The sequence below is a fragment of the Rattus norvegicus genome, chromosome X (assembly GCF_021556685.1).
Source record: "Rattus norvegicus strain SHRSP/BbbUtx chromosome X, alternate assembly SHRSP_T2T, whole genome shotgun sequence".
Taxonomy (NCBI): domain Eukaryota; kingdom Metazoa; phylum Chordata; class Mammalia; order Rodentia; family Muridae; genus Rattus; species Rattus norvegicus.
In genome coordinates, this window is record NC_141554.1 from 124754630 (window position 1) to 124781638 (window position 27009).

At 44.6% G+C, this 27009-nt stretch overlaps 1 protein-coding gene across 3 annotated transcripts in view; it reads right to left on the bottom strand.

Annotated features, from left to right (window-relative positions):
* LOC147998348 (uncharacterized) overlaps positions 1-27009 on the bottom strand; it is a 98905-nt gene that overhangs the window by 58875 nt on the left and 13021 nt on the right. For all 3 annotated transcript variants that reach the window (XR_015647035.1, XM_087601182.1, XM_087601181.1), the window contains exon 2: positions 6783-6911. Coding sequence is in view for 2 of the 3 variants with exons in the window: in XM_087601182.1 (XP_087457308.1) it covers positions 6783-6911 (129 nt within the window). In the remaining variant the exon portion in view is untranslated. The remainder of the gene's footprint in view (positions 1-6782; positions 6912-27009) is intronic.

A 27009-nucleotide genomic window follows, 5' to 3' on the forward strand; every position in this document is an offset into this window, starting at 1 on the left:
TGGTGAAAGCGGAGGAGCAGAGGTTGGAAAAGCAGAGAAAGAAGAGTGTTCCAGGCAGAGGGAGAGTGGGGATGCTCAAGGGATGCCAAGTGACTACTGGGCTGGTGACTGTAATACACTGTCAAGGACAGAGTCTGCTGTCACGGGGGGGGGGGGGGGGGGGATGAACAGATGCCTGGCCGGCCAAGCCCAGCACAGAACCAGCCAGGCTCTGCCAGGAGATTGCTTTGCTCTTGATCTCAACAATAAGAAGTCAGTGAAGTGATTAGAAAGAAAGAATGTCTTGGGGGATAAGCAGAGCACTTTCCTCTTCTCTGGGCACAGTATTCATTCATTCATTCATTCAGTGATTGGTTGATGATATGTGTGTGCATGTTTTGCCTGTGTGTATGTCAGTGTAGCACATGCATGGAGTGCCCATGAAGGCCAGAGAAGGGTGTTCAGTCACCCTGGGGCTGGAGTTCATTTAGTAACTGTGTAGGTGTTAGGAATTGAACCCGGATCCTCTGGAAGAGGTCACCCCTAAAGAGCACAGCTGCAGCATGCTTATTCCCAGGTCTGTATGTCCCTGTAATTTTCTTGTCCCCAGGAATAATAAACTAGAAGGAAATTCTTTTTATATAGCTTATTCACTTACTTATGCTTTTGTGTATATGCACTGTATGTGTGTATAAGTGTTCACACGTGTATGCAGGTGTATCCACATGTGCATGCTCATGTGGAGGTCAGATGTCAACATCAGGTGTCTTCTCTTATCACTGTCCACTAAAATTTTTGAGACAAGATCTCCCACGGAACCTGGAGCCCACCATTTTAATTTGACTAGCTGGCCGGCAAGCCCCTGGACTCTGTCCATCTCTAACCCACCCAGAACCTGCCACTGTGCCTGGGCTTTTCTGTTGGTGCTGGGCATCCAAACTCAGACCCACATGCTAGCATGGCAAACACTTTGTCTACTGAGGCTGTCCTCATCGCTGTAGCAGTAGTTGGGTTTTTAATTTTTACAATTAATGTATTTACTTTATGTGTATGGGTATTTTGCCTATGTGTATATATGTATACCATGTGTGTGTCTGGTGCCCAGGCTGGTCAGCAGATCATTTGAAACTTGTGATTTGGAGTTATAGATGTTTGCGAGTCATCTTATGGTTACTCAGAACCAAACCCAGGTCCTCTGAGAGAGCAACAAGTGGTCTTAACCACTGAGCCATTTCTCCTTCCTTCTCTTTTGTTTTCTGAAATGGGGGTCTCACACTACGGCAGGCTAGCCTAGAACACACCATATGTACTAGGCTGGCCTCAAATTTGCAGCAGTCCTCTTGTTTCTGCCTCTTAAGCGCTGTGATCAGCAGGCCAAATTGGAAGGAGATTCTCTCAATTTCTTAGGTCCAGGACCTGCTCCAAGGTGTTTGCTGCCATTTGGAAGCTTAACTTTCCCTGTTAGCAGTTCCTAGTAGAGCCCTGACTTGGATCCTGCAAAGCTGGATCCTCTCTGCTCAAATGGATTAGTCCTGAGTATGTATTTCTTGGTTACAGGTCTTGATGGGAAGCTTTGGCCTAAAAGAGCACCAACCAGGAGATAATAGCAAAAGCATTTTATATTTAGCTTTGAGACATTATACGTGATTTTTGGCACTGCATTTCCTTTCCTATATATGGTTGGCTAGGACAATATTAAAATTCATTTTATGGGAACCAATAGGAGAGTGAGTAAATTAATATCTTTTCAGCTGAGTGGTTACAGGCTTGTGAGCACAGTTTGATTTTTTCATTCCAGGTACCACCGCTTGCTGTTTGTCTTTCTGGGGCTCACTTTCCTCGGTGCAAAACACAGCCAGCACACTCCACCGAGTGTTTCTGTAGACTACATGAAATCAAAGGCATTTTCATGGTTTTAGTCTAGTGTTGTGCCAAGAACCCATGCATAAAGTAAACTTCAGCAAGGGTGTCTCGGACAAAATCAGGCCAGAAAGAAAAAGCGTCTGCATACAATTCAGAAGGAAACACAGTCTACAAAGAGCAAGTCATGCAGTGGGTACCCTGAAGCCCACTAGAGACTAACTTCATAACTGTCTTCTCCCGACTGCGCTAATTCCTATCAGCAGGTTTAGGCAAGAGCAAGCAGGTAGTGTTGACCTGAGATCACCTGACCAGAGCCTGTTGGGACACATTTCTCTATGCCAAGGGCAGGGCCAGTATGTGTGTACAAGGTGAGTGGCTATTACCTGTGACGAAGCAAAAACAGCTCTTACCTCAAAGAGAATTCAGAGTTTATGAGGGAGCACAGCCTCAGGGTATTACAAATACAAAGGAGGTAACCATGTTATGAAGGTTTTATCATACCAAAAGAAAAGTTATAACCTTTCAATACATTGGTGGAAACATCAGACAGGTGGTTACAGCAAACTGGGGGTAATCTATGCTGTAGGCCTCCTGTTATCTGATGGTATTCTTAGCCTTTGCCTTGGGAAATCTAGCTATCTGTTAGTACATTCCCAAAGTTTTCACATGATAGTCACGTGTATACTAAGTCAGCTAAACTAGTGGGCATAGAATGGCTCTGAAGGAGAATAATGATAGCCCATAGTTTGGCTATGTATCGGCAACATCCCAACTCCGCAAACCATGAACTTCTAGTCCAGTCAATCGGGCTTGTAGACTCTTTAACAGAGGGTGTTTTTCTTCTGTGAAAATCATTTCATGCCTTTACGCAGGGCAGGGTAAAGGGCAGGGTAAGGAACCCAAGCCTCCAGCTCAGGAGATGGTCCAGTGGTTAAGATTACTTGCTATTAAACTTGACATCCTGTTTGATGCCTAGGACCCATATGATGGGAGAGCCAGCTCCTAAAAGTTGTTGTCTGGCTTTATACATACAATTGTGACACATGAGCACTCACACAGACACACACCCTCACATAAATAAGCACATACAAAATAAAAATAAATGAATGTAAAAAGGAAAGAAGCCCAAATGTGTGGAAGGACACCTCTTTTGCCTTAGACAGGTCTCGCCTCCACAGCATGCTTGGCTAGAAGACAAACCTTTTCTTTCATTCCTTTCTAAGACTTTGGAAAAACAAAAACACTTGAAAATAACTGTCCTGGCTAAAGTCAGCATTCTGGCCCAAGCCAGGAAGAGAAGCTGTCAATGCTGTCTATATCTTGTCTCCTCCCTTGTCAACAACCCCAACACCTTAACCGTGCTTGTTGGGAAGCTGAGGCAGAAGGATTCCCACACGCTCAAGGTCAGCTTGCACTACATTGTGAGTTCTAAACAAGCCTGGAATACAGTAAGGTCTTATTTAGGAATAAAAAAGAAAGAAAATAAAATCAAAGGAAAGAAAGATGGAACAAAGACAGGAAGAAGGGAAAGAAAGAAGAGAGGGATGGAGGGAAAAAACAATAAAACATCCGACTTGCCTACATATTTACATAAGCATCTCTCTTGTTTTCATTTGTCTTTTGAAAGCTGGATGCTAGCATTTCTTCTAGGCTCCGCCCCACAGTTACCTGGCAACAGCCGCCTTACTCTCTTGCCCTCTTACACTCTTAGACTCTTCCCTCTCTGCCCAGTCCCTCCTCTCCCCATTCCCCTCCCTTCCCCCCTCCACGTGTTCATGGCTGGCCTCTCTCTCTCTCTCTCTCTCTCTCTCTCTCTCTCTCTCTCTCTCTCTCTCTCTCTCTCTCTCTCTCTCTCCTTCCCAACTCCACTTCCCTTTCCCTTAAGGAACTCTATTTCATACTATACTGGTCCTGTGGCTGGTACTTCAGGGCGAAGGATGCCCATTGGCATTCCTTATTTTAATAAAACAAAACACCTGGAATCATTTGTTCCTGCATGGCTAACACGTATATGCCTACAGTGCCAATGTCCAAAAACAAATGGCTTGCAGGTACCAGGTCATTACTCTCCCTCCCAAGCTAGTACCCTACCTTTCCACAGGCCATCTGTGTTAACACCACAATCTGGCAGCCACTTTCAGAGGTGATTATGCATATACACAAACACATAGCATTTTAGACCTGATGAAAGCATTCTTACTCCTGTTTATATTCTGGGTACCTAGCAGAGTGCCAACCCCAAGTGTGCCTTTGAAACAGTGGATTGATTGAATGTTTTGCTCCCAGGTTTGTCACCCTTTATCCTAACCACAAAGGTCTTGGAGAAACCCTAACCACCGAACTGTCTTGGAGAAATGTCTGGATTCATGACTCAGGTCTAGTCAGGATTTCCCAAGACTGAAATTCACAAAATAAAATAAAACCATTCTGTCCTTGCTTAATATAAACAAATAATTTTCTTTCAGGATAGCACTGAGTACCCAGATGCACGTGTTCCCTTCCCTACTCTGTACAGAGTATTAAGGCACAGCTTAGGCCTGGCTCTCCCGCGGTTGGTGATTCCCTAAGGGGAGGGATGAAGGGATCTTGCTCTCACCCACCGGGAGTCCCTAAACACAATTGGAAAACAAAGCGCAGGAGTTTAGCCAGGGCTGTATCCCACGGTTCCTCAGACCCTCCCAGGGCTATCTTTTCCAGACAGTACTGCCTCACATTCTATCTGCCCTCCTCCCCTCCCCCACCTCTCTTCCTTTCTCACTCCCCACCCCCACACACTACAATGGCAAGGGGGAAGGGCTGGATTTCTGCACTTGATCCATAGTAAAGAGCCCCAGGGAAGAAAGGAGAAAGGAGGAGAGACAGCTGCCCCTCTACCCGCCCCATTCTGACTGGCTTCTCAGCTCAAGGAGGCAGCAGAGCAGAATGGTAAAGAAAACGCAGACTAGAGTCGCCCCAGGCTGGAATTCTGAATCTACCACTTACAAATTGTGTGTAGTCGGGCAGGCTGCTTTGTTTCTTTGTGTTTCTACTTCTTCCATTAAAGTGTGGAGGACTGACAGCTGTACCCTCTTTAAGGAACCCTGATAAGCACGCGATTGAATGAACCAATAGACTGTGAAGCATTTAAGAGCGCCTGGCATATAGCAAATGCAATATGTGTTGTTTTGTAAAGTATAACAGTTTATTAATTCTTTGAGATTCGGCCGCTAACTATTCCCAGATCTATCTCCGGCCTTGTTCTCTCTCTCTCTCTCTCTCTCTCTCTCTCTCTCTCTCTCTCTCTCTCTCTCTCTGAGACAGGGTTTCTCTATGTAAACTAGGCTCACCTTGAACTCAGAGAGATCTGATTGCTTCTGCCCCCCATGCCCCCCCAAGGGTGTCACTATGCCCTGCTATTAATTTTTAATGCAATATTTGAATTATTTGAGTTCATATATGTATATAATGTAGTTTGATCATAGTCAATCTCACTGCCTAATAATTCCTCCTGGATCCATTCCCACTGCCCCACCCCCGTCCAATTTCACATCTTCCTTTTTTTTTTTTAATAACCCACTGAGATCAATTTGTATTGCCCATATACAAACGGGTGTGGGGTTTTTTGTTTGTTTGTTTTTTGTTTTCTGTTGTTGCTTTTTTAGATGCAGTCTCATGTAATCCAGTCTGGCTTCAAATTTACAATAGAGCTGGAGATAACCTTGAACTTCTGATCCTTCCAGCTCCACCTCCTGAGGGCTGGGACTACAAGGCACTATTTCTGGTTTCTATGGTGCTAGATATCAAACACAAGGCTTTGCACATGTTAGGCAAGCACGCCAGCAAATGAGCTACTTCCCGGCCCTTATATGGTATATATCTTATATAGAGAGGAACGAAACTAAAGCATAGCCTATATTTAGGCTAAAATGCTTGCCTAAAGGCAGAATTGGAAGGCTGGCAGAGTAGTTCAGGGACATAGCATTTGCCCTGAGGCCCTGGGTTCTATATCAAGTCCTAGAGAAACACAAACATCACAGGTGTTTCCTTCCTCGATTCTCTCCACCTGTGCTGGTATTGAGAGGAGGCACAGGGGAAGTCCCCAAACCTCTTGGTAAATAAAATGAATAAAAATAATCACATAATCACATAATGTAAAATTCCTGAAAAACAAAAAAAAAATGTTTACATTAAACTGAAAATCAGTACCTACTCTCAGAAGCTGGAGGAAAGAGAATTGTGTATTGGGGGCTAGCCTTGGCTATGTTGTGAGTTCAAGACTGGTCTAGACTACACAGTGAGACTCTATCTCCAGAACTTTTTTCTTTTGGTTCTTTTTTTCGGAGCTGGGGACCAAACCCAGGGCCTTGCGCTTCCTAGGTAAGCGCTCTACCACTGAGCTAAATCCCCAGCCCCGAGACTCTATCTCAAACAAAAATATTAATGAGACTGGAAGTGATGGTGCATCACCTTAAACCCAGCACTTCTGAGTCAGAGATAGGTGGCTTTCTGTGAGTTCCAGGCCAGCCTGGTCTCCATAGCAAGCTAGGGATATGTAGTGAGATTTTTGTCTCAAAAAATTAATTCATAAAAATCTGTTTTTTCTTTTTTTAATTTCTCAAAGATTTACATATTATATATAAGTACACTGTAGCTGTCTTCAGACACACCAGAAGAGGGCATCAGATCCCATTACAGATGGTTGTGAGCCACCATGTGGTTGCTGGGATTTGAACTCAGGACCTCTGGAAGAACTCAGTGCTCTTAACCACTGAACTATCCCTTCAGCCCAAAAGTCCATTTTTTCACAAAGGGTTCAGTGGTAGGTAAAACACTTAAACAAGCATGAGCCCTTAAGGTTCCATTTTTAACACTATAAACAAAACAAAACAAAGAAAACGATAAAATGTGTCCTTTGCTAACTTTTTCCTGGGGCTGTTCTAACAGCCTGACTAAGCGCTTACTCTGCCGAGCTGAGAAGAATCCTTGGAGAGCTTCTCCAGCGGTACCTTCTGGGAACAGTTGTTCTGGCAGCCAAGCTGGGCCAAACTCTCAGCTTCCCCAAAGATGTATGTGCTGCTATGACAGCAGGCCTGAGGAGACAGGGGAGGAGGGAGAAGTCACAGGGCTGCCAAGTCAAGCCCGCACCCATCAGAACTTTTTCAGCCAGAATGGGACTCTGCAACCAGAACCCCAGAAGTTTCCTGTGTTCTTCAAATGTGGGGCTACATTACTACCCTGACCCTCCAAGACCTCTTATTTCTGTATTAGCCTGACATAAAGAGTATGCCTTTCTTTTTTTTTTTTTTTTTTTTTTTTTAGTTTTTTCCGGAGCTGGGGACCGAACCCAGGGCCTTGCACCTGCTAGGCAAGCGCTCTACCGCTGAGCTAAATCCCCAACCCTAAGAGTATGCCTTTCAAGTGGCACATCCCAGAAGGGCTTCCACAGTCAGCTCACCCAGGTTAGATGTCAGGGGTGAGTCTCTTGGGAGAAAGCAGACACTACCAACTAGGAAGGCTTCAGAGATTCGAGAAGGGTCCTTAACAGTCCTCCATTTCCCTCAGAGCTTCCCCCCAAGCATCCTGATGACCCTGATCACACACAACCACATTCCTTTGGCTTCATGCCCAATCAGGGCTGGATCCAACTGTACAGAAGTTAAAGGGCATGTCACCCTGGGACACAGAGCTCACCTACGCATGATTTATTTTACTGTGGTTCTATAGAAATGAGGGTGGGGAGATATCCCTAACAATCAGTATGCACATGTGGACTCAGCAAATGTTTGCTTAGTGCCTGTTATGAACAAAGTCCCATACCACGTACTAAGGGGGGGAACAGAATACAGGATGAATCAAGTGTATCCGGTGCCCTTCTGAACTTTGTCTTCTGACAGCAAAGCACTCTCTATTCCCCTACCCTCTCTCTATATGTGCAAGATGGCACATTAACTAAAAATATGACAACTTGAGTTCAGTCCCCAGATTCCAGTATAAGAAAATTGACTCCTGAAAGTTATCTTCTGTCCTTCTGTCCTCCACATGCATACAGTGGCACTAGTGTATGTGCACTAGGGATGTACATAGATCATACACACAAACACACATGTGTGCACGCACGCACGCACGGACACACACACACACACACACACACACACACACACACACACACAGTAACGGTAAGTATGGGAAAAGTTGAGATGTCCTTTATACTATTTGAAGTCATGCAATGCTGTATGAATTTAAACATCTGTCTGTATGTGTACACACACATCCATATGAGACATCCACTGAGCATACATACTAAATTGAGTAGTCCTAGGTGCTGTGGATACACACAAGAGAAGAGAGAGAGAAACCTTTACCTTTATGAAACTTTTAGCCCAATGAGAGAGACAGAGAAATAGGAAGGCAATTACAGTATTACAGGGATGACAATAGGGGTCTGCAAAAAGTCTGGAGAACAAGCAAGGGAGAATGGTTAACTGACATATGGGGCGTGTCCTTAAGAACCTAGAACAACTGCCGCTGTAGAACATGGCTGCTGTGTGAGTGAATGGCGCCCCCTAGAGTTGCACACTGCAATTTATGCCCCACTACCCAGGCTGGAGGATAAGCAACACTGGAGAACCAAAAGTGATCCAAACTGGCTAGAGTAACTACAGATGGAGTGTGGAAGCTGGAAACACATTATTTTGTAATGCTAAAAGACAAGACTGGACAAGAACTGGATCATTAGAAGATCAGTCCAGGGCTGGAGAGATGGCTCAGAGGTTAAGAGCACCGACTGCTCTTCCCGAGGTCCTGAGTTCAAATCCCAGCAACCACATGGTGGCTCACAACCATCTGTAAAGAGATCTGACGCCCTCTTCTGGTGCGTCTGAAGATAGCTACAGTGTACTCATATATATAATAAATAAATGATATAAAAAAAAAAAGAAGCTCAGTCCAGGGAGGGATCAGTGAGAAGCAAGATGGATGCCTGATTTTAAAGTAACTCTTGCAAATTGCTTATTATGAGCCAAGGGAGGAAAATATAAACGGTAGAGAAATTGTGCACTACTTAAAAAAAACTTTATTTTTATTTTAAAGTATGTATATACTTTATTATAAAGTATGACTGTGGGTTTGTGCATGTGAGTGTTGTGCTCACAGAGCCAAAGGTGTCAGAACCCCCTCTCCCTGGAACTGTAGTTACTTACAGTTGTAAATAACCCACTGTAGGTACTGAGAACTGAAGCTACTACTTTTACGTAGTGATCAAAACTGACATCCTGGGCTGGTGAGATGGCTCAGTGGTTAAGAGCACTGACTGCCCTTCCGGAGTCCTGAGTTCAATTCCCAGCAACCACATGGTGGTTCACAACCATCTGTAATATACATTAAATAAATAAATATTTAAAAAAAAAACTGACATCCTTAGCTCGGCATGGTGGCTCACACCTGTCATTTCAACACTTTAGAGGCTGAGAAGAGGATTGCCTTGAGTTGAAGGTAGTAAGTTCCAGGTCAACCTGAGCTACATACAGAGTGGGATCTGGTCTCAGGGGGAAAAAAAAAGAAACTTTGACATCACGGATGAAACATATAGAACAAAGAAACACCAAAGAAAGACGAACTGTTCCAAGGTAGTCAGAAAGAGCCACACGCTCAAAATGTTAGTGGGAGACGAAACTATAATATTGAAAAGGAATTCTCTTTTTTTTTTAAAAGACCAAATGCTATCTACATTAAGGAAAGTTAAAAAGAACAACTAAATCCAGTCTGATCCCAGCATGGGCCCAGCATGGAGGGGAAAGTATCCTAAGGGATGTGCTTGTGTCGACTGAAGAAGCTGTAGGAAGTAGGGTCGATTAAAGTAGTGTATGAGTTACGGTTATGAAATTGGTACTTACAGAAGATTGCCTATGTAAAATGAAATCTATCTTTCTGTTCTTGGTTTTGTTTTTTAAGACAGGGTTTCTCCTTGTAACCCTGCCTGTCCTTGAACTCAGAGATCTGCCTGTCTTTACCTCTCAAGTGCTGGGATGAAAGGTGTGTACCACCACCCAACATTAGATACCTCTATTCTTTTTTTCTTTTACATTTTATTTTTTTAATTAGATATATTTCTTTACTTACATTTCAAATGGTATTCCCTTTCCCAGTTTCCTTTCCATAAGCCCCCCTCCCCTCCCCTCCCCCATACGGGTATCCCCCCATCCATTCCCCTTACTGCCCCCCCCCCGATAATTCCAGCCCAAGGATGTCTAACACTTCTGGCTTCTGTGAGCACCCGCATTCATATGCCACAGACACATATACATAATCATTAAAATAATACAAATAAATATTTTGAAACACATGGAAGAATGTGGGTAAAGGACCATAACATACACAACTTACTCTCAAATGTTTCCAAAAATTGTATGTATGTGTTTGTGTGTAGTTAACATATAACATGCATAGATAATATATATGCATTGCATATATGTGTACATATACATTATATAAATATATCACATGTTCATCAAATGCATATACATTCTTATGTAAGCGTGCCTGTTTGTGGGTTTATATTTCTAGCCCCATATCTGCAAAGTGTGAATGGAACATGTAAACCTACATGGCCAAGAAAGTATGACTAAATGTTAACAGCAAGCGACTGTGGAAGACATTATGAGGTGTTTCTTACACTGTTTTAAGTCTTGCAATGGTTTGAATAAACTTGAATTTATTCATAAATACAAGATTTTTAGACTATGGCCAGACATAGGCTACAGAGGCTCTGGAAGTGGAGGGAATGGGGTGAAATGATAATAAGCTGGACGTCACAGCAGAGGCCCACAGAGCTCTGTGAGTTTGAGACCAGCTTGGTCTCTAGAGTGAGTTCCCGCCTGGCCAGGGCTACCCAGTGAGACTTTGTCTTTAAAAGAAAAACTGAAACAGAAAAAGAAAAATGAAAGCAGTGGGGAGATCCTGGAGCTTTGCACACCATGGTCAGAATCTGAACTGAGCATACATTCTGTAGTTCAAAGGAAGGGCCTCAGAGAATGAGGAAGGTCAGAGCAAATACATAGATGGTGCCTGGTAATCATTCTCTGGATGCCTCTAGTATTTGAGCACTATCATAGTATAAACACCAAGAAGGCATAATGGTCCCTTTCCAAAATATCTGGAGGGGAAGTACCACAGACTAGTTAGGACAAAGTTCTGGGGACATCTGTGACAGCTGTGACAGGGCTGAGGCATTGTCAGTTTGAAGGGACAGGTGGAGGCCCCAACCACAGTGAGTTCTCCTAAAGGCTTGGAAGGATTTATAAGGTTTGAAATGCTCTCCCATGGAGCTAATCATCAGCTATTTTAAAAATAGATTAATTTTCTATTTATGTGCATGTGTGTGCACGTCTATGTCACATGTGTGCAGGTGCCCCCTGAGCCACCTGTCACAGGTGCTGGGAATCAAACATAGACCTTGTGAAAGAGCAGCATGTACTGTTAACCACTGAGCCATCTGTCTAGCCCCACAAGTCCTTTTAATTTTTTATTTTATTTTAAGCCAAGTGGTACACACACTTATTCCTAGCACATGGGAGCAGAAGCACATGGCTCTCTGAGTACGAGGCCAGCCTGATTTACAGAGTGAGTTACAGGACAGACAGGGCTACAGAGAGGAAACAGTCTCACCTCTGCACACACAAAAATATTTTGAAACATGATCTTGCCAAGTTGCCTAAGCGGGACTCAAACGCATGATCCTCCTGCCTTAGCCTCCTGAGTGCTGAGAACACAGATGTGGGCTACCACATCCAGCTCTGTATAGTGATTTCACGTCACTTTAATCATTATTATCTACAATCATAAAGATCATGGGAATCCAGGTTCTAGACACTAAAATGCAGTCATGCCTTTCTGTAGACCTCATGTGAGGCCTCTACTCTTCAAGATGCCCTGGAAGCATTGGCAAAGGCAGGAGCTGGAAGGCTGTGTGAATCCTTGGATGTGTGTGTTGGGGCAGGTCTTGGCAGCCAGCAAAGGGTTTCTAATTTCTATTGAGGTTTGAGCCTTTCCTTTCTGAGCATTATTGACCCTTTAACATCTGTGTCCTCACCCTGGTCACTTCCCATCCTGTGTATTACATGGAGGACAGCACCACCCTCTCAGCTGCACAGGATGTTCTCAGGCTGATGCCAAGAGCAAATTGAGCCCAGTCAGCACTTCTGCCAGCCTCCAGAGACACAGGCTATGGCAGCATGCCTAGGGGGTGGGGTGGGCAATAGAGAAAGGTTGGGAGACACATTATTGGCACCCGAACTTCCTGGTTACAGACCATCTGTCTCATAAAAACCTGTTTATGAGTGTGTGTGTGTGTGTGTGTGTGTGTGTGTGTGTGTGTGTACACTAGTGAGTGTTGGGGGGGGGGGAAGGTGAGGTTCCCCTTCCTCCAAGTATTAGCAGTAAAAAGGAATACTCTGTCCAAGATGACAAGATGCACCCCTGCAGGACTCCACACTGTCCTTTCTTTGCTTTTTGCCAGAAAGAAATCCTACTGTCAGTCAGGCTTGAACTGGTTGATTCATTCAGTCACCAAGGGCTGATCTTTGTACTTAGTGCTAAGTAGGGTGGAGCTGGGGACTATACGAATGGAGAGCTTTCAGCCTAAGTGCCAACTACAAACGCTCATCTGTGCAGTAGTGTCAGAGAAAGGCATCAAACCAGGATCCCAAACTGCACTGGAGCGCACACACCCGATCAGCTGCCCACGGGTTACCTAAGGAGAAAGGTGGACAAGGTTCATGCAAAGCTTACACATAGAGGATGGCCAGAATGCTGGGTGGTTTTCCGTCAGGAAACACTGGTCTAATCCTGACTCAGTCAGCAAGAGGCCAAACTGAAGACCTAAAGTCTCCTGGCTACCCACTCCTTCTGCTCAAGGTAACCAAGGACTAAAATATAGATTCCAAGACAGACATGGCTTGTAACTACACTTCGGAAATTGAGACAGTAGGATTGTTGACAGCTTGAGAGACAGTGAGACCCTGTCTCAACTAAACAAAAATAAAACAGAACAGAAAGGTACCCTCCAAGGGTTAACATGGAATCACCCCCAGAAGTAGGTTCCGGGGCTCTGGGTAACACCTTAGAGACAGAATAAAAGGATTTGTACTGGCCCCACCCCATGGCGTATAGTCTTCAGTATTCCCAACCCCTCTGGAAAGCCTTCGACAATCCATTACAGCCCAGTCTGGAATGTGGCCAAATGGACAAAGAGCTAAGCTACTGTGCTCTGGACTTCCTCCTACAGTTTTATTTTTCCCTTTAGGCTTGAGTGCTTGCCAGATGTGCCTTTGAGAATTAGGGCGAGTGTTTTCAGCCCAGTCAGGAAGGGACTGCCAACCTATAGGCAGTTGATGCCAGGCACTCATACAAGGTGGAAGTAATGCTTTGGTGCCAGCTCAGGTCAACTCTAGAACCTAAGCACTGCCACCCAAGGCAGTAGACTGGAGGGGCCTGAGTGAATGGTAAAGGGAAATTGGAGGGAGGAGGGATCTAGAAGTATACTTGGGCATGTAGGTGTGTTTTCTCCTCTTGGCCCCTGACAACTGATTGCTACATATTTTCAGAAACTGTGTTAACCAGTTAAACACAGTTACTAAATACTAAATAGGGCTGAGGAGGTGGCTGTTGTGCATACGTAAGAATTTGAATCTTCAGAACCCACTTAAAAGCTTCAACAGTTCACCTGTAATTCCCAGTACACAGAAGGCAAGGGCAGTAAGTTTCTGGAACAAGATGGCTGGCCTGACTAGTTGATCTTGTGAGCTTAGGTTCAGTGAGAGAGTCTGCCTCAATGTATAAAGTATAGGAAGACTGAGGAAAACATCAGATGTCAACCACAGGCCTTCACAGACATCAGACAGACAGACAGACAGACACACATACACACACACATACACACACACGCCCTCACAAATGCAAACATGTATATAAACATGTGCATATATCACATACATAATTAAAAGAAGAAGAATACATGGAATTGCTAGGGAAAGTATTTCAACACCATGTTCAAGGCCCTGGATTCAATCTCTAGTATTGCCAAAATAAAAACCAAAAGAAATACATAAAATTAAAATCCTATTAAAAACCAAGATGATTAATGTCTCAAGCTCATCATTCCCTAATCATTTTACTACAGTGTATTATTACCCATCTGCCTGAAATTATTTATATCATGACACCCAAGGAGTTGAAATGTAAACTGATGGGCAATTGCCTCTTTCCTGAATATCACACCGAGAAGGTCGGCCTGAAATGAGCTAGGGCGGCAAGATTTCAAGCTCAGAAATCTGTGAAAGCTATAAAGCAGAATCGGACTCAGTGCTCTGCTGACTAAATCTAAGAAAGCAATGGGAGGAATCATTATTCATTCTAAACTGAAAGATTTGTCATCTGTTACACTATGAGTAAGCTAGAGAGAGAGAGAGAGAGAGGGGGGAGAGAGAGAGAGAGAGAGAGAGAGAGAGAGAGAGAGAGAGAGAGAGAGAGAGGAAATTAGCTCCCAGTGTTTGAAAATCATTAGCCTATCAATCAAAGAGATTGCCTTCATTGCTGACAAATGGCATTCTACTATCTTTTCCTCTTCCAGTGCAAGTATCAACCAATATTCATGCCAGAACTGTATTGGTCTATTGCAATTACAGATAAATGAGTTGGCAAAATGAAAGCATTTAACATGTGAATCATGTTAAAAAATATATAACAAATATCATATGCCTATTATAAGATATGTGTGTACTATACATCTGGTCTAGGAACTAAATTTGTGATTAACTTACAGCACACACACACACACATATACATACATACATAAATACACACACACACATACATAGATTTCCCCTACGAGAGTTGGCTGTTAAGCATTTAGCAGCACTGGCTAAGCCCAAGGTTCAAAACCACTTTGGCACCAGAAATACAAAGGTCAAAGGTCCTAGAGGTACTTCAATTCAACCCTGACCAAACTTAAGAGGACAGGCATGTGAGGAGAAAACACGTGTGTGTCTCTGTGTGTGTTGATTTTTTTTTCTTTTTGAGACAGGGCTTCACTGTGTAGCCTTGACCAGCCTGTAACTCATTATGTAGACCAGGCTAGCCTTGAACTCATAGGTGTGTGTGTGTGTGTGTGTGTGTGTTTAAAGCAACCAATAAACACTTTTTAAATGTTCCTAGGCTGTAAAACACAAGAAGGCAGAGACTTTGCCCTTTTTATTCCTAGCAGGTCCTTTGGCAACAAACTGGAACTTGGCAGACACTGTAAGAGGCACCCTTTCCATTTTTCTTGAGAACTAAATGAAATGCAATAGTTCTTCCAGTGAACTGACTTTACTCCAACTTCATTACAATATCACCTAGAAATGACCCCTATTGGAGAGCTGGTCCTATCCTGGTTAGCCTAAAAAGTATCAAGTCTCAGTGTATCCTAACTGTACCTCATCTGCATCAGATTTTGATGGGGCCTGACTGGTAGGCCCCCTGATATGCTTCCTGTGGCAACTCGTGGAAGATCTGACTGGCTCCTCTAATGGCAAGGTGCCGGGCTAACACAATGCCTCTCTGCCTTGATGCTGGATGGGACAAATCACTGCCCTAGCTGCTAGCTGTGGCCTGTATGGACTGAAGAAAACAAACCAGGGAAGGACGAGGGCAAGGGAAGTAATGGGGGAAGCCCAGAAAAGTTCCATCCAAATGAGAGACCAAGCATCAACCAGACTGCCTGACCACAAACTTCTGGCTTTTCCAGTATCGTTGAGAAACCTTGGACAAGGTGCTGTGTGTTTGTTTCTGAACTTCAGTCTGCTTATGCAGAATGTGATAAAGGGGCCTACTCCAGAAAGTCTCCACCCTTTAATACCACAATGACAGAGTTACTGCTACCATAGGCACCTGCAGCCCAAGAAGAGAAAGAATTATGATACCCTACAGGATGGGCATTACTTGGGAGAGGAGTGTTTTAAATAACAGAATTTCACTTTAAGAGGATGCAAGTGGGGGTTGGGGATTTAGCTCAGCGGTAGAGTGCTTGCCTAGCAAGCGCAAGGCCCTGGGTTCGATCCCCAGCTCCGAAAAAAAAGAAAATAAAAAAAAAAGAGGATGCAAGTGTCTAAGCCACCCCTCTTGGTGAGACAGGATGAAAGGATGCTGCAGCTTCTCAAAGCTGTGGATAAATCCCTGTTGGTCTGTATGCCTTATGATCCATCCATCAGACACATTGTGGCTTTTTTTCTCTCCCAGACTGGTTTACATTTCATCTGGGGCAAGCATGCATTAGCCTGCATGTGTGTTTTAGTGCATGTGTACAGAATAGATGGCAACGTTTTAGAGCTGGTTTCCACATTCCAACTTAATTGAGGTGGGGTCTCTCTTGTTTCTCTGTAGTGCTGATCATGCCATATCAGCCAGCACCTGGGTAATTCTCCTGTCTCTGCCTTCAATCTCACTATAGGAATTCAGCTTTTGACATGGGTTTCAGGAATCCAAACTTAGGGCATGAGGCTTGTATGCCAAGCTCCACTATCCACTGAGTCATCCCCCAGACCCCATGGTGTGACTTCTTTTCCCTCTTATGTTTTCATGTCCTTCCTGCATCCCGGCTCCAGTTCTTACATATACATACATGTACACAAACTTTCTTCCTATACCCCAAACTCACTGCCTCAAGACAGGCAGTATCTGGTAAAACCAAGGTCTCTCTGCTTTCTGAAAACAGGAAAAGGCTTCTTCTAGGCACCTCCACTCTTGCCACTTCCCAAGAAAAAGGCAGATTATGAGGCCCATGATTTTAGGAATAGTCTGTCCCAGTTGAAATGTGGGATCAAGTTGTTAGTCTCAGTCTTCTTTGAATCTCTCTCTCTCTCTCTCTCTCTCTCTCTCTCTCTCTCTCTCTCTCTCTCTCTTTCTCTCTCTCCCCCTCCCTCCCCCCTCTCTCTCCCTCTCTCCCTCCACCCCTCTCTCCTCTTTTTTGTGCTTAGAATCGAAACCAGGGGCACCCTAAACACTTCTTTTAATCATTTTTGACTTATATCGTTGGTTTCTGTTTTGCTTTTTTGAGACTAGGTTTCTCTCTGTAGCCTTGGCTGTCCTAGAACTAGCTCTGTAGATCAGACTGGCCTCAGACTTGGAGATCAACCTGCCTCTGTCTCCTGAGGGCTGGAGCTAAAGGTCTGCACTATCACCACCTGGCCAACTTGCTGTATTTTTTTTTCTTTTTTTCGGAGCTGGGGACGGAAACCAGGGCCTTGCGCTCGCTAGGCAAGCGCTCTACCGCTGAGCTAAATCCCCAACCCCCAAAATACTGAGGAGCAGGAATAGAGAACCAGGGCTAGAACCTAGGACCTTATGCGTAGCAGGCAAGTATTCTACCCACTGAGCTATAATCCCAAGCCCTTGTATTTTTTTTAAAGATGTATTTTTACCTATTTAAGTATTTATGCATGTCTGTGTATGTACATGTTGGGGGTTGCCCTTGGAGGCTTGAAGAGGATCTTCTGGACTTGGAGTTACAGGCAGTTTTGAGTCCTTTAACCTGGTCCTCTGCAAGAGTAGCAAATATACCTATTTGGCTTTGCTGTTGCTGTTGGTTTTAGAGACAGAGTTTCATTCTATATCCCAGACTGTCCTCAAACTTCCTACATAGCTCATATTGGCTTCAGGCTTAGTGATCTTTCTGCTTTAGCTTCTTGGGTATTGACAGTTCAGTACAGGTGTGTGTGCCACCACTCCATGTTTTATAGTGTTGAGAAGAGCATTTATAAAAGTAATAAGGCAGGCATTGTTGGAGCCTGGCTCTGCAGTGTAATAAGGAGTGGAGCCTCCTTAATGGCAGTTTCTTCCTCCTACTTGTTTGTTCAGGTTGCTTCCAACTGCCTACAACTGTGTGTGAGTCTAAGTTCATTGCCTGACCTTCAAAAAGAGGATGTCATTAAAACAGCATTTGTTATGTGTCAGACACTGGGCCTAAAGGTCACATCCACTTGAGCCTGGTAGCATGAATAGGTAAAACAGACACCCAAATGGTTCTTCTTTAATCTCTCTCTCTCTCTTTTTTAAAAGATTTATTTATTTATTATATGTAAGTACACTGTAGCTGTCTTCAGACACACCAGAAGAGGGCATCAGATCTCATTACAGATGGTTGTGAGCCACCATGTGGTTGCTCGGAACTGAACTCGGGACCTCTGGAAGAGCAGTCAGTGCTCTTAACCGCTGAGCCACCCAAATGGTTCTTAAATGATCGAGTGAGTTCATCTTCAGAACAAGCTGGAAAGCAAATGTTATTAGTTCTTGTATTGGAAATGAGGAGACCAGGGCTTAGAGATGTTAATCAACTTGCAAAAGATTCATGATCCAAATCCCAATCTCCAGGATTCTCAATCAAACGGTTCTTATATGGTTCTTCAAGCAGACATGGCCCTGTAATATTAGTGGTTCTTTATTCCCAGAGAGATACTACAGACTTCAAGGAGGAAGTCCCACATGCCAGTTCCTTTACCTACTAATCACCCCCACCCCCACCCCCTGGCAGCTCCTTAACGACAGCAATATAAAGAAATAAATATGGGCATTCACAGTGTGGTAAGATGCCGGCAGCAGGTTTTCTCCTCCTGCCATGCGGGTCCTGGGAATCTAACTCAGTTGCTGAATTTGGAAGGGGTGCTTCCCACTGAGCCGTCTTGCCCTAAATTGGAAGTTTTTAATAGAATGTCTCTGGACGTCTGAGATTTGAAGGAAGAGTCATGCATACACATTGCCACTGGAGGCCAGAAGAGGGCATCAGATTTCCTGGAACTGGAGTTACAAATGGCTGTCTTTTCATGGGGTTGCTATGTCCGACGACTGCTACCGGAAACCTTCAGCAAGCATTCAGGCTCAAGTTACAGTCCTGACGGTGCTGCTGAGACTCGCCTAACTCTGACAAATGTCAGGAAAGGACACTGGACACTTCAGGCAGGTGATTGATTCTGGAGACAACATCCCAAAGTATCAGCTGGAAAGCCATCACTGATAGCTGGTTTCCAGTCGTTCCCTCATGGGAACCTATAACTTTCTACTAGCGTTGGCCAGTGGGAATTTTACAATTCAATCCACAACAGAAACCTGAAGTATACGGTACAGAAATGAGCTGAGGTAAGGGATAGCCACATGAAAGAAACTACATATTTTAGTGAAGAATGTGAAATACTTGGGTAAACAAACCTATATTCTCGTCTATTAAAAGTTGATGGTCTCTATGTCAAAAAAAAAAAAAAGAAATAAATAAATATGCACAGTCATCCTAAGATAATCAAATCCATGGCCACCCACCACCTCTGGGATATGGAGGAATTTCTCAGAAATCCTGGTGGTATTAGAAGTTCCTTTCAGGGAACCGCTGTCACAGAGGGCACCCTGCCCTCCACTGTGCAGGCCTTTCTGTGCCTCCTCTGGTCCTATAGGACCTACTGACCTCTTGTGGGCAGAGCGTTAATTCAGTGAGTTGGACAGTCTTACGGGGCTGTAACTCAGCCAACTGCCCTTTCACACTAGACGCGTTATCCCTAGTCAGTCTTCTTCAGCATTCCTGGAGTGGGTTAGTTGCTTTCCCCACCTCTAACACAGGGATGGATGGAAGTCTGGGAATAAGCTCAGTGGTTAGAGTGACTGCCTAGCATGCATGAAGTCCTGAGTTGCATCCCCAGGGCTACATTAAACCAGGTGGGTACTCACACCCATAATCCCAGCACTTCGAGGGTAAAGGTAGATCAGGCTGGAGTCTAAGGTCATCCTTGACTACATTGTGAGTTTGAAACTAGCCTGGAATACATGACATCCTGTATCAGGAAAAAGAAATGGAAAGAAAAAACAAAAACAAAAACAAAAAAACTTTAACATAGGGAAATGTATGGGTAAATTCAAGGACCTATTAGGCACTCATGACATTCTTGGTACCTAACCATGATTATCAGAGATTCTGTAACAGCCTTAATCAACGGATTTTTTTCAGGTCACAGAACACACAGAAAGCATTTCTCTAGCAAAACTGAATTAATGAGAAAAGTCTGAGAGGCAGGCGAGGGGACTCAGGCCTATAATTCTAGACTTTAGAAGAGGAGATGGGAAGCTTGTCATGGGTTGGAGGCCAGCCTGGACCACATAGTGAGTTTTAGGCCAGCGGGAGAAACACAAAAAAATCTGGTCTCAATTAATCAACCAATTAACCAGCCAAGAGACTGGGATTGAGGGTTTAGCTTACCATAGAACAACTTTCCCAGCATGCATAAGGCTCTGGGTTCTAGTCTCAGTATAGGAAGGTTCTGGGAGGGAAGGAGGGAGGGAGGGAGGAGGAGGGGGGAGGAGGAGGGGGGAGGGAGCGAGCGAGGGAGAGGAAAATGCCAGCTTCAGCTTTAGCTTTAGCCAGCCGCTCTGAAAGCAGAAGCATCCCTGTCTCTGGATTTCTGGCATCCTCCTCTAGCAGCTGGAGTGGCAAAAGCATTGTTCTATTAGAAAGGCGGTTGCAGAAGCCGCAGTGACTTAGAAAGTTGTCCCTTTGTCCATCCGCAGAAATGGTCACTGAGCAATTTGAGAAACGGTCCTACATGCCTGTCCCAGCTCACAGGGCAGAGCTCCGAGAGCCCTGCTCCACTTTTCACTGTTCAGAGATCATATTCATAGGCTGCAGGCAGAGTTGAGTAGCAAAGCACTTGCCTAGCAACTAGGGGATCCTGGGTTCCATTTCCTGCATAAAAAGAAGTGAAAGGGGTTGGGGATTTAGCTCAGTGGTAGAGCGCTTGCCTAGGAAGCGCAAGGCCCTGGGTTCGGTCCCCAGCTCCAAAAAAAAAAAAGAACCAAAAAAAAAAAAAAAAAAAAAGAAGGGAAAGGAGGAGGGGAGGAGCAAATCACGGTCTCACTCAAATCTGGAGACTAGAGTATTGCCTAGAGTATTTGGGAGTATATGAGTCTGTCCCAGGCTATAGACAGGATGTTTCTGCAGAGCTAAATTGTGAGACAGGAGCATCTGCCTTCTGTCTCTTGTCACACCCCCTGGTCCCTTTCCTCCTGTTCCTTCTCATCCATACTTCAATGACTCATTCATGCAACAAGCATTTACTTGAGTGATAAACCGCATGCTGAACTGTGCTAGGTACTGGCATGAAACTGCTGGCTCCAAGGAACTCACCTTGAGAGAGGTACTAGGAAGGGGGTGGTAGGTGCAATAGATGTCTGTGAAGAGGAGGGACAGGGCAAGGGTCTAAATCAGCTTCGAAGAGTCTGGAAAGTTGGGAAAGGCACTTGAGGCTCTGTAGAGGTGAGAAAGGAGAGGCAACAGGGAGTAAGGCACTCTCCCAAAGAGCAGGGGTGTAGGGGAGTGTGTGCGCATCATATACAAAGAAGGCCCTGGGTAGAAGGAGGCTCAATGACTCAAGTCTTTAGTATTCCTAGAATGGCAGGTGTGGTGAAGCCAAGTAGGCAAGGTAGGTTTGAGAGGGATGGCAACGGAACCATACTTCATTCAGAAGGCAGCAGGAAGCTATTGGAGGCATTTTGAGCAGAGGACTGCCAGGATCTAGATTGCTTGCTTTAAAGCAGTGGTTCTCAACCTGCCTAATGCTGTCACCCCCCCCTTTTTTTAAAGATTTTATTTATTTTATGTATGTGAGCACACTGCTATTGTCTTCAAACACACCAGAAGAGGGCATCGGATCCCATTACAGATGGTTGTGAGCCACCGTGTGGTTGCTGGGATTTGAACTTAGGACCTCTGGAAGAACAGTCAGTGCTCTTAACCACTGAGCCACCTCTCCAGCCCCATGCTGTCACCCTTTAATACAATTCTTCATGTATTGGCGACTCCCAACCATAAAATCATTTTTATTGCTACTTCCTAACTAGAATTCGTCTACAGTTATGAAAAATAATGGAAATATATTTTATCCAGGATATCTGATAGATATGTGACCCCCATGAAAGAGGTGGTTACCCCAGAAGGGGTTGAGACCCATAGGTTGAGGTCCATTTCTTTAAAGGAACTCCACTCTGGATGTGGAAATGTATGGGGTTGGGGATTTAGCTCACTGGGTTGGGGATTTAGCTCAGTGGTAGAGCACTTGCCTAGAAAGCGCAAGGCCCTGGGTTCAGTCCTCAGCTCCGGAAAAAAAAAAAGAAAGGAAATATATGTAGCCTATCTGGTCTAGAAATAGTGGGAGAGCAGAGTATTAAGGCAGGAAGAGGCTGCTGGCTGATATGGCTTTGAAACCCTAACTAGGACTTTGAGGTGAGAAGAAATGCAGGAATCCGAGAACCCTTAAAGAAGCGGAGCCAACAGGACAGTGTGGTTTGGGGAAGACGCTGACAAGAGGGAGGGATCATGCCAATAAAATCTGGTCTCTCGATTGAGTTAGTTTGGTACCAGGTAGTAGCATTTACTGAGACTGAAAAGACATTCGAGGACAAGGGATAAGGGAAGCTACTGTAGTTATGTGGGGTTGAAATACCTGTGGGGCACTGGAGTAGAGATGACAAACAGCCACTTGAACAGGAAAGTGTCCCTCAGCAGCAGCAAAGACTGAGCTGAAGATAAACATTTGGGCACCTTTACCAGCCGTTAATATCAGGGAGAGGGCAGCTGAGGCCACGATTATGAATGCAATGAATGAGAAGAGGGCTAAGAATGGAGCCTTGGTGATCACAAGCAGTTAAGGACTAGAAAGTAAGAGAGGGCGCTCCAAGTGTCCCAGCACTAAGGAGGCTGAGACCACGCTTCCATAAACAAAAAGGACAGTTAACCAATAGAAGGGAGGAAATAGCAGAGGTGAGAAGGGAACTTTATTGGAAATTTATTCAAATTTGTATGCCTAGGACATTGGCCTTGCCAGAAAGAGGAGACAAGTGATAAAGTTCAAGGGGACCCGTATCTGGGCACATGGGTGCACATGGTCCTTGGACTGCAGTTCACTGAGGTGCAAACTTCTTTTTTTTTTTTTAAACATTTTTTTTAAGATTTATTTATTTATTTATTATATATAAATACACTGTAGCTGTCTTCAGATACACCAGAAGAGGGCATCGGATCTCTTTACAGATGGTTGTGAGCCACCATGTGGTTGCTGGGAATTGAACCCATGACCTCTGGAAGAGCAGTCGGGTGCTCTTAACCGCTGAGCCATCTCTCCAGCCCAAGATTTTTTTTTCTTTTTTCTTTTTTTTTTTCGGAGCTGGGGACCGAACCCAGGGCCTTGCGCTTGCTAGGCAAGCGCTCTACCACTGAGCTAAATCACCACCCTGCAAACTTCTTTTATTCTTTTTTTTTCTTTTTATTTTACCTGCAGCAATGTTTTGCTTACATGCATGTCTGTGGACCAGGTATATGCAGTACCAGTAGGGGCCAGAAGACAGTGTCAGATATCCTGGAACTGAAGTTACAAATTATTTATCTATTATGTAGGGGCTGAGAATGCCCAACCCAGGTCCTCCGCAAGAAGCAGCATAGTGGTATTAACTACTGAGCCATCTCTCCGTCCCACATACAGACAGACTCTCAGGTAACATCAGCCACAGGAGGTTTATCAGAGGGTTCTCAGGGGATTACCATGGGACAGGAGGCATAGAGACAGGTCTAAAAGAGCCAAGGGACTATGGAACAGGCTCCAGCTTTTGGGAACCTCTGAAACTAGAACGCTGGGGTTGAGTCAGTCAGTCATTGTATACAGGCTGCCGCAGTGGAAAGCGGTTTTCTTCAGCCAAGGCAGTCCCACAGGGGCTTGAGAGCTGAAGGCAGAGCTCTTAAGAACAGAGGAGCAAGAAAGCACATCTCAGAATCCACCACAGGGAGGGAGAGAGCACTGTTGCTCTGGTGTTGGTCTGAGGCTGAGGCATTCAGACTGTTAGCCTGAATTCTGCTCTGAGAAAACAATCTTTCTACTGAAGGCTCAGGGTTGAGTGGGGGTGGTGGGAAGAAAGTGGAATGGCTACTTCAGGATACTGAAGGGGAGCTGACCAGGGACCTACAATGTATTTGCCAGGGGGTATTGGTTTTTCTGTTTTTATGTCATTCTAGCAGAATCAAACTTCAAATTTCTAGGCTCTCTTGCCCTTGGTTACTTAAATTGAGTCTCTCCTCATATTTCATTAGCTTGTGGAGGAAATGTCTATACTATTTCAAGGACAACTAATGAGTCTGTGTTACTAAAAAGCCCAAACTTTCACCTAAGAGATTTCCTGAACAAGAATTAAATATATCTGAGACAGGGTCTAATGTATTCCAGACTAGTTTCAAACTTGCTTTGCATCTGAGGAATGACCTTGAGCTTCTCATCCTCCTGCCTCCACTGAGTGCTGGGATTATAGGCATGGACCAGTAAGCATTCTTTATTGGATGCTAGGGACCAACCCAGGGTCTTGTGCCTACTGGGCAAGCATGTTAGGAAGTGGGCCCCCTCTCCAGCGCCTATGACGGTTATTTTAGTTACAATAATTACCGATGGTAATGATAGCAATCTTGCTGATGGACAACAAAACCTGTGTACAGATTACAATATTATAAACTGATTAAAAAACCTACTCCAGGCTTGACAGTGAAGATAAACACTTGTCTACGGGGGGGGGGGGAGGGATGAATAAACATTATAGGAGTCAGGATTAAACCTAATTGGTAGGCAGATACAATGTGCAGGAAATGACAAAGGAACACTAATTATAAAGCTACGAAGGAAAGAAAAGCATTGCTACATGACAACATACACAGCAGGTGGCTCATTACCTACCGAAGTGACAATAGCCAGGTCCGCTGCCTGTCCGGGGTTTATACGAGTGGTCATTCAATACTTCACTGAGAAAGTTCCCACAGTTGTAATGAGAATTCACTGGGATTGAAGCATGGGCCGAGCACCCACCTGTGCTTCATTTTTTTTATTTATTCATTTATTATATATAAGTACACCGTAGTTGTCTTCAGATACACCAGAAGAGGGCACCGGATCTCTTTACAGATGGTCATGAGCCACCATGTGGTTGCTGGGATTTGAACTCATGACCTCTGGAAGAGCAGTCGGGTGCTCTTAACCGCTGAGCCACCTCTCCAGCCCCGTGTGCCTCATTATTAAAACGCACTTGTTACCCATGGAGAGCTATAAACATGTAGCACCAACTTTGTTTTTCTTTTTTACTGTGTGTGGGTGTTTTACCTGCACTTCTGCCACATGCCCATTCTAATTCAGGCAGTCTGGCCTGCAAGTGTTCACGCAATGGGACATCATGTTCTGTATCAGTATGCCAAGGGACTTGGTAATCACCGCCAATGGCACACTGAACAAGATAGACATGGTTTCTGCCTTTGGGGTGTTTCTGGTTCAGAGTAGTCAATAGACAATTTCATCATGGCATGTGACTTCTATGACAGAGGTCCAGGACGCTGAGCCTAGGCTCCCCTAAGCTCCTCGGGGCTGAGTTCAAGAGAAGCAGCCAACAATGTGCAGGGATGTATTTCTTGGGCAATACATAGAGCTTGAACTGGTGTTGCACACATGCAATCCCAATACCAAGGAGGCCGGGGCAGGGAGATTATGTTTGAGATCAGTCTTGAGTACACAGATACACCAGTTTGGACTACTTGAGAACTCACCCCTCTTTCTCTCAATAGCTAGTTCTCTTTTTCTCTCTCTCCCCCTCCCCCTCCGTGTGTGTGTGTGTGTTTGTGTGTGTGTGTGTGTGTGTGTGTGTGTGTGTGTGTGTGTTTCTCTCTTCCCTAAACAGAAGTAAAACCCCTCCTGTTGCAAGGTAGGCTTTAATCAGCTCCCACTACTGAGTCCTGGAAACCAAAGATCTATGAGTGTCTCACGGGGAAGCAAACGACTTATGTGAGTCTGGCTACTAATGTAGAAGGCATCAGAAATCAAACCCACAGCTCTGTCTCCTCTTCCTGGAGAGATTGTGAGCTCTCTAGGGGCAAGATTGAGTCCTGACGCATTCTTCCTTTTATTGTTTTTGAACATGTTTGTCATATTAGTTACACTTAACTTATGGAGGACTGCTATACTTCAATACATGTTCTCAAATACGTAATGATCAAGTCAAGGTTAATTAGCCTTGCTATCTCTTAAATCACTATACCCACATGGTGGGAACCTTTACACTTCACTCTCAACCTGCATCTTTCTCTATTATACAGATAGCTCAGCATCTGTCTGTTGTAGGCAGAGTCTGAGTCCAAAGGAGGGGCAGGGAAGCACATCAGTGTGCCGCAGGGAGGCAGAGGGCATTATTGTGCTGACATTGGGTAACAATCAGTAAATGTATGTTTCACTCATTGAGCATCTACTGTGTATCATCAGGAACCCTACTTGGCTCTAAACACACACACACACACACACACACACACACACACACACACACACACACACACACACACACACACACACAGTCCAAGTCATCCTTATTCTTACTGAACTCTGAGCTGAGAGCCAGATAATAAATGACATGAGCAAAAAAAAAATGCATGGGCTTATGGGAAGAAAGAAATAAGAAAGCAAAAATAGGGACGTGGTAGTAAAATTTTAGATGTAATGATCACCAAAGTCTTCGGAGAAAAATATTTCTGCAAAGACAATCAAGACCTGAAGGGAGTGAGGGAAGAGGCCATGCCTGAGGGAATAGCTGAGGGAAAAGTGTTCCAGGCCGAGGGAATAGCAACTGCAGAGGCCGGAGTGTGCTTGCTTGTTTGAAGGCCAGGGAGACCCCTGTGGCTGGGAAGGCCTGAGCAGAAGGGAATCACAGAAGGAAGTGCGGTCCGAATGGACAAACAAGTACACATTGTATTTGGTGTCTGGGGGTAGGGGAACCAAACCACTTGCACGAGAAAAGGTGACAGAAAGCCTATTAATAGTTCACATCCCTTCTGCTCCATCCTATAATATCTACGCCACACCGCCCCTGGTTAAACTGTGGCTTCTTCCAGGAAAGGTAAGGCATTCCATGAGCTTTCAGGAATTCTCCTAGCTGCACTTCCCATTAGTCATGCTGGGATTACAGACACTCACACTCTATTCACAGTACTGGGATCTTGAACTCAGGCCCTATACTTCCTAAACCATGGGGCCATTTCCCTAGTTCTCAAATTGGGATTTGGATGGGGATTGTATTGTATCTAGAAATCAGTTCATAGAGGAGGCATTCAAGTTA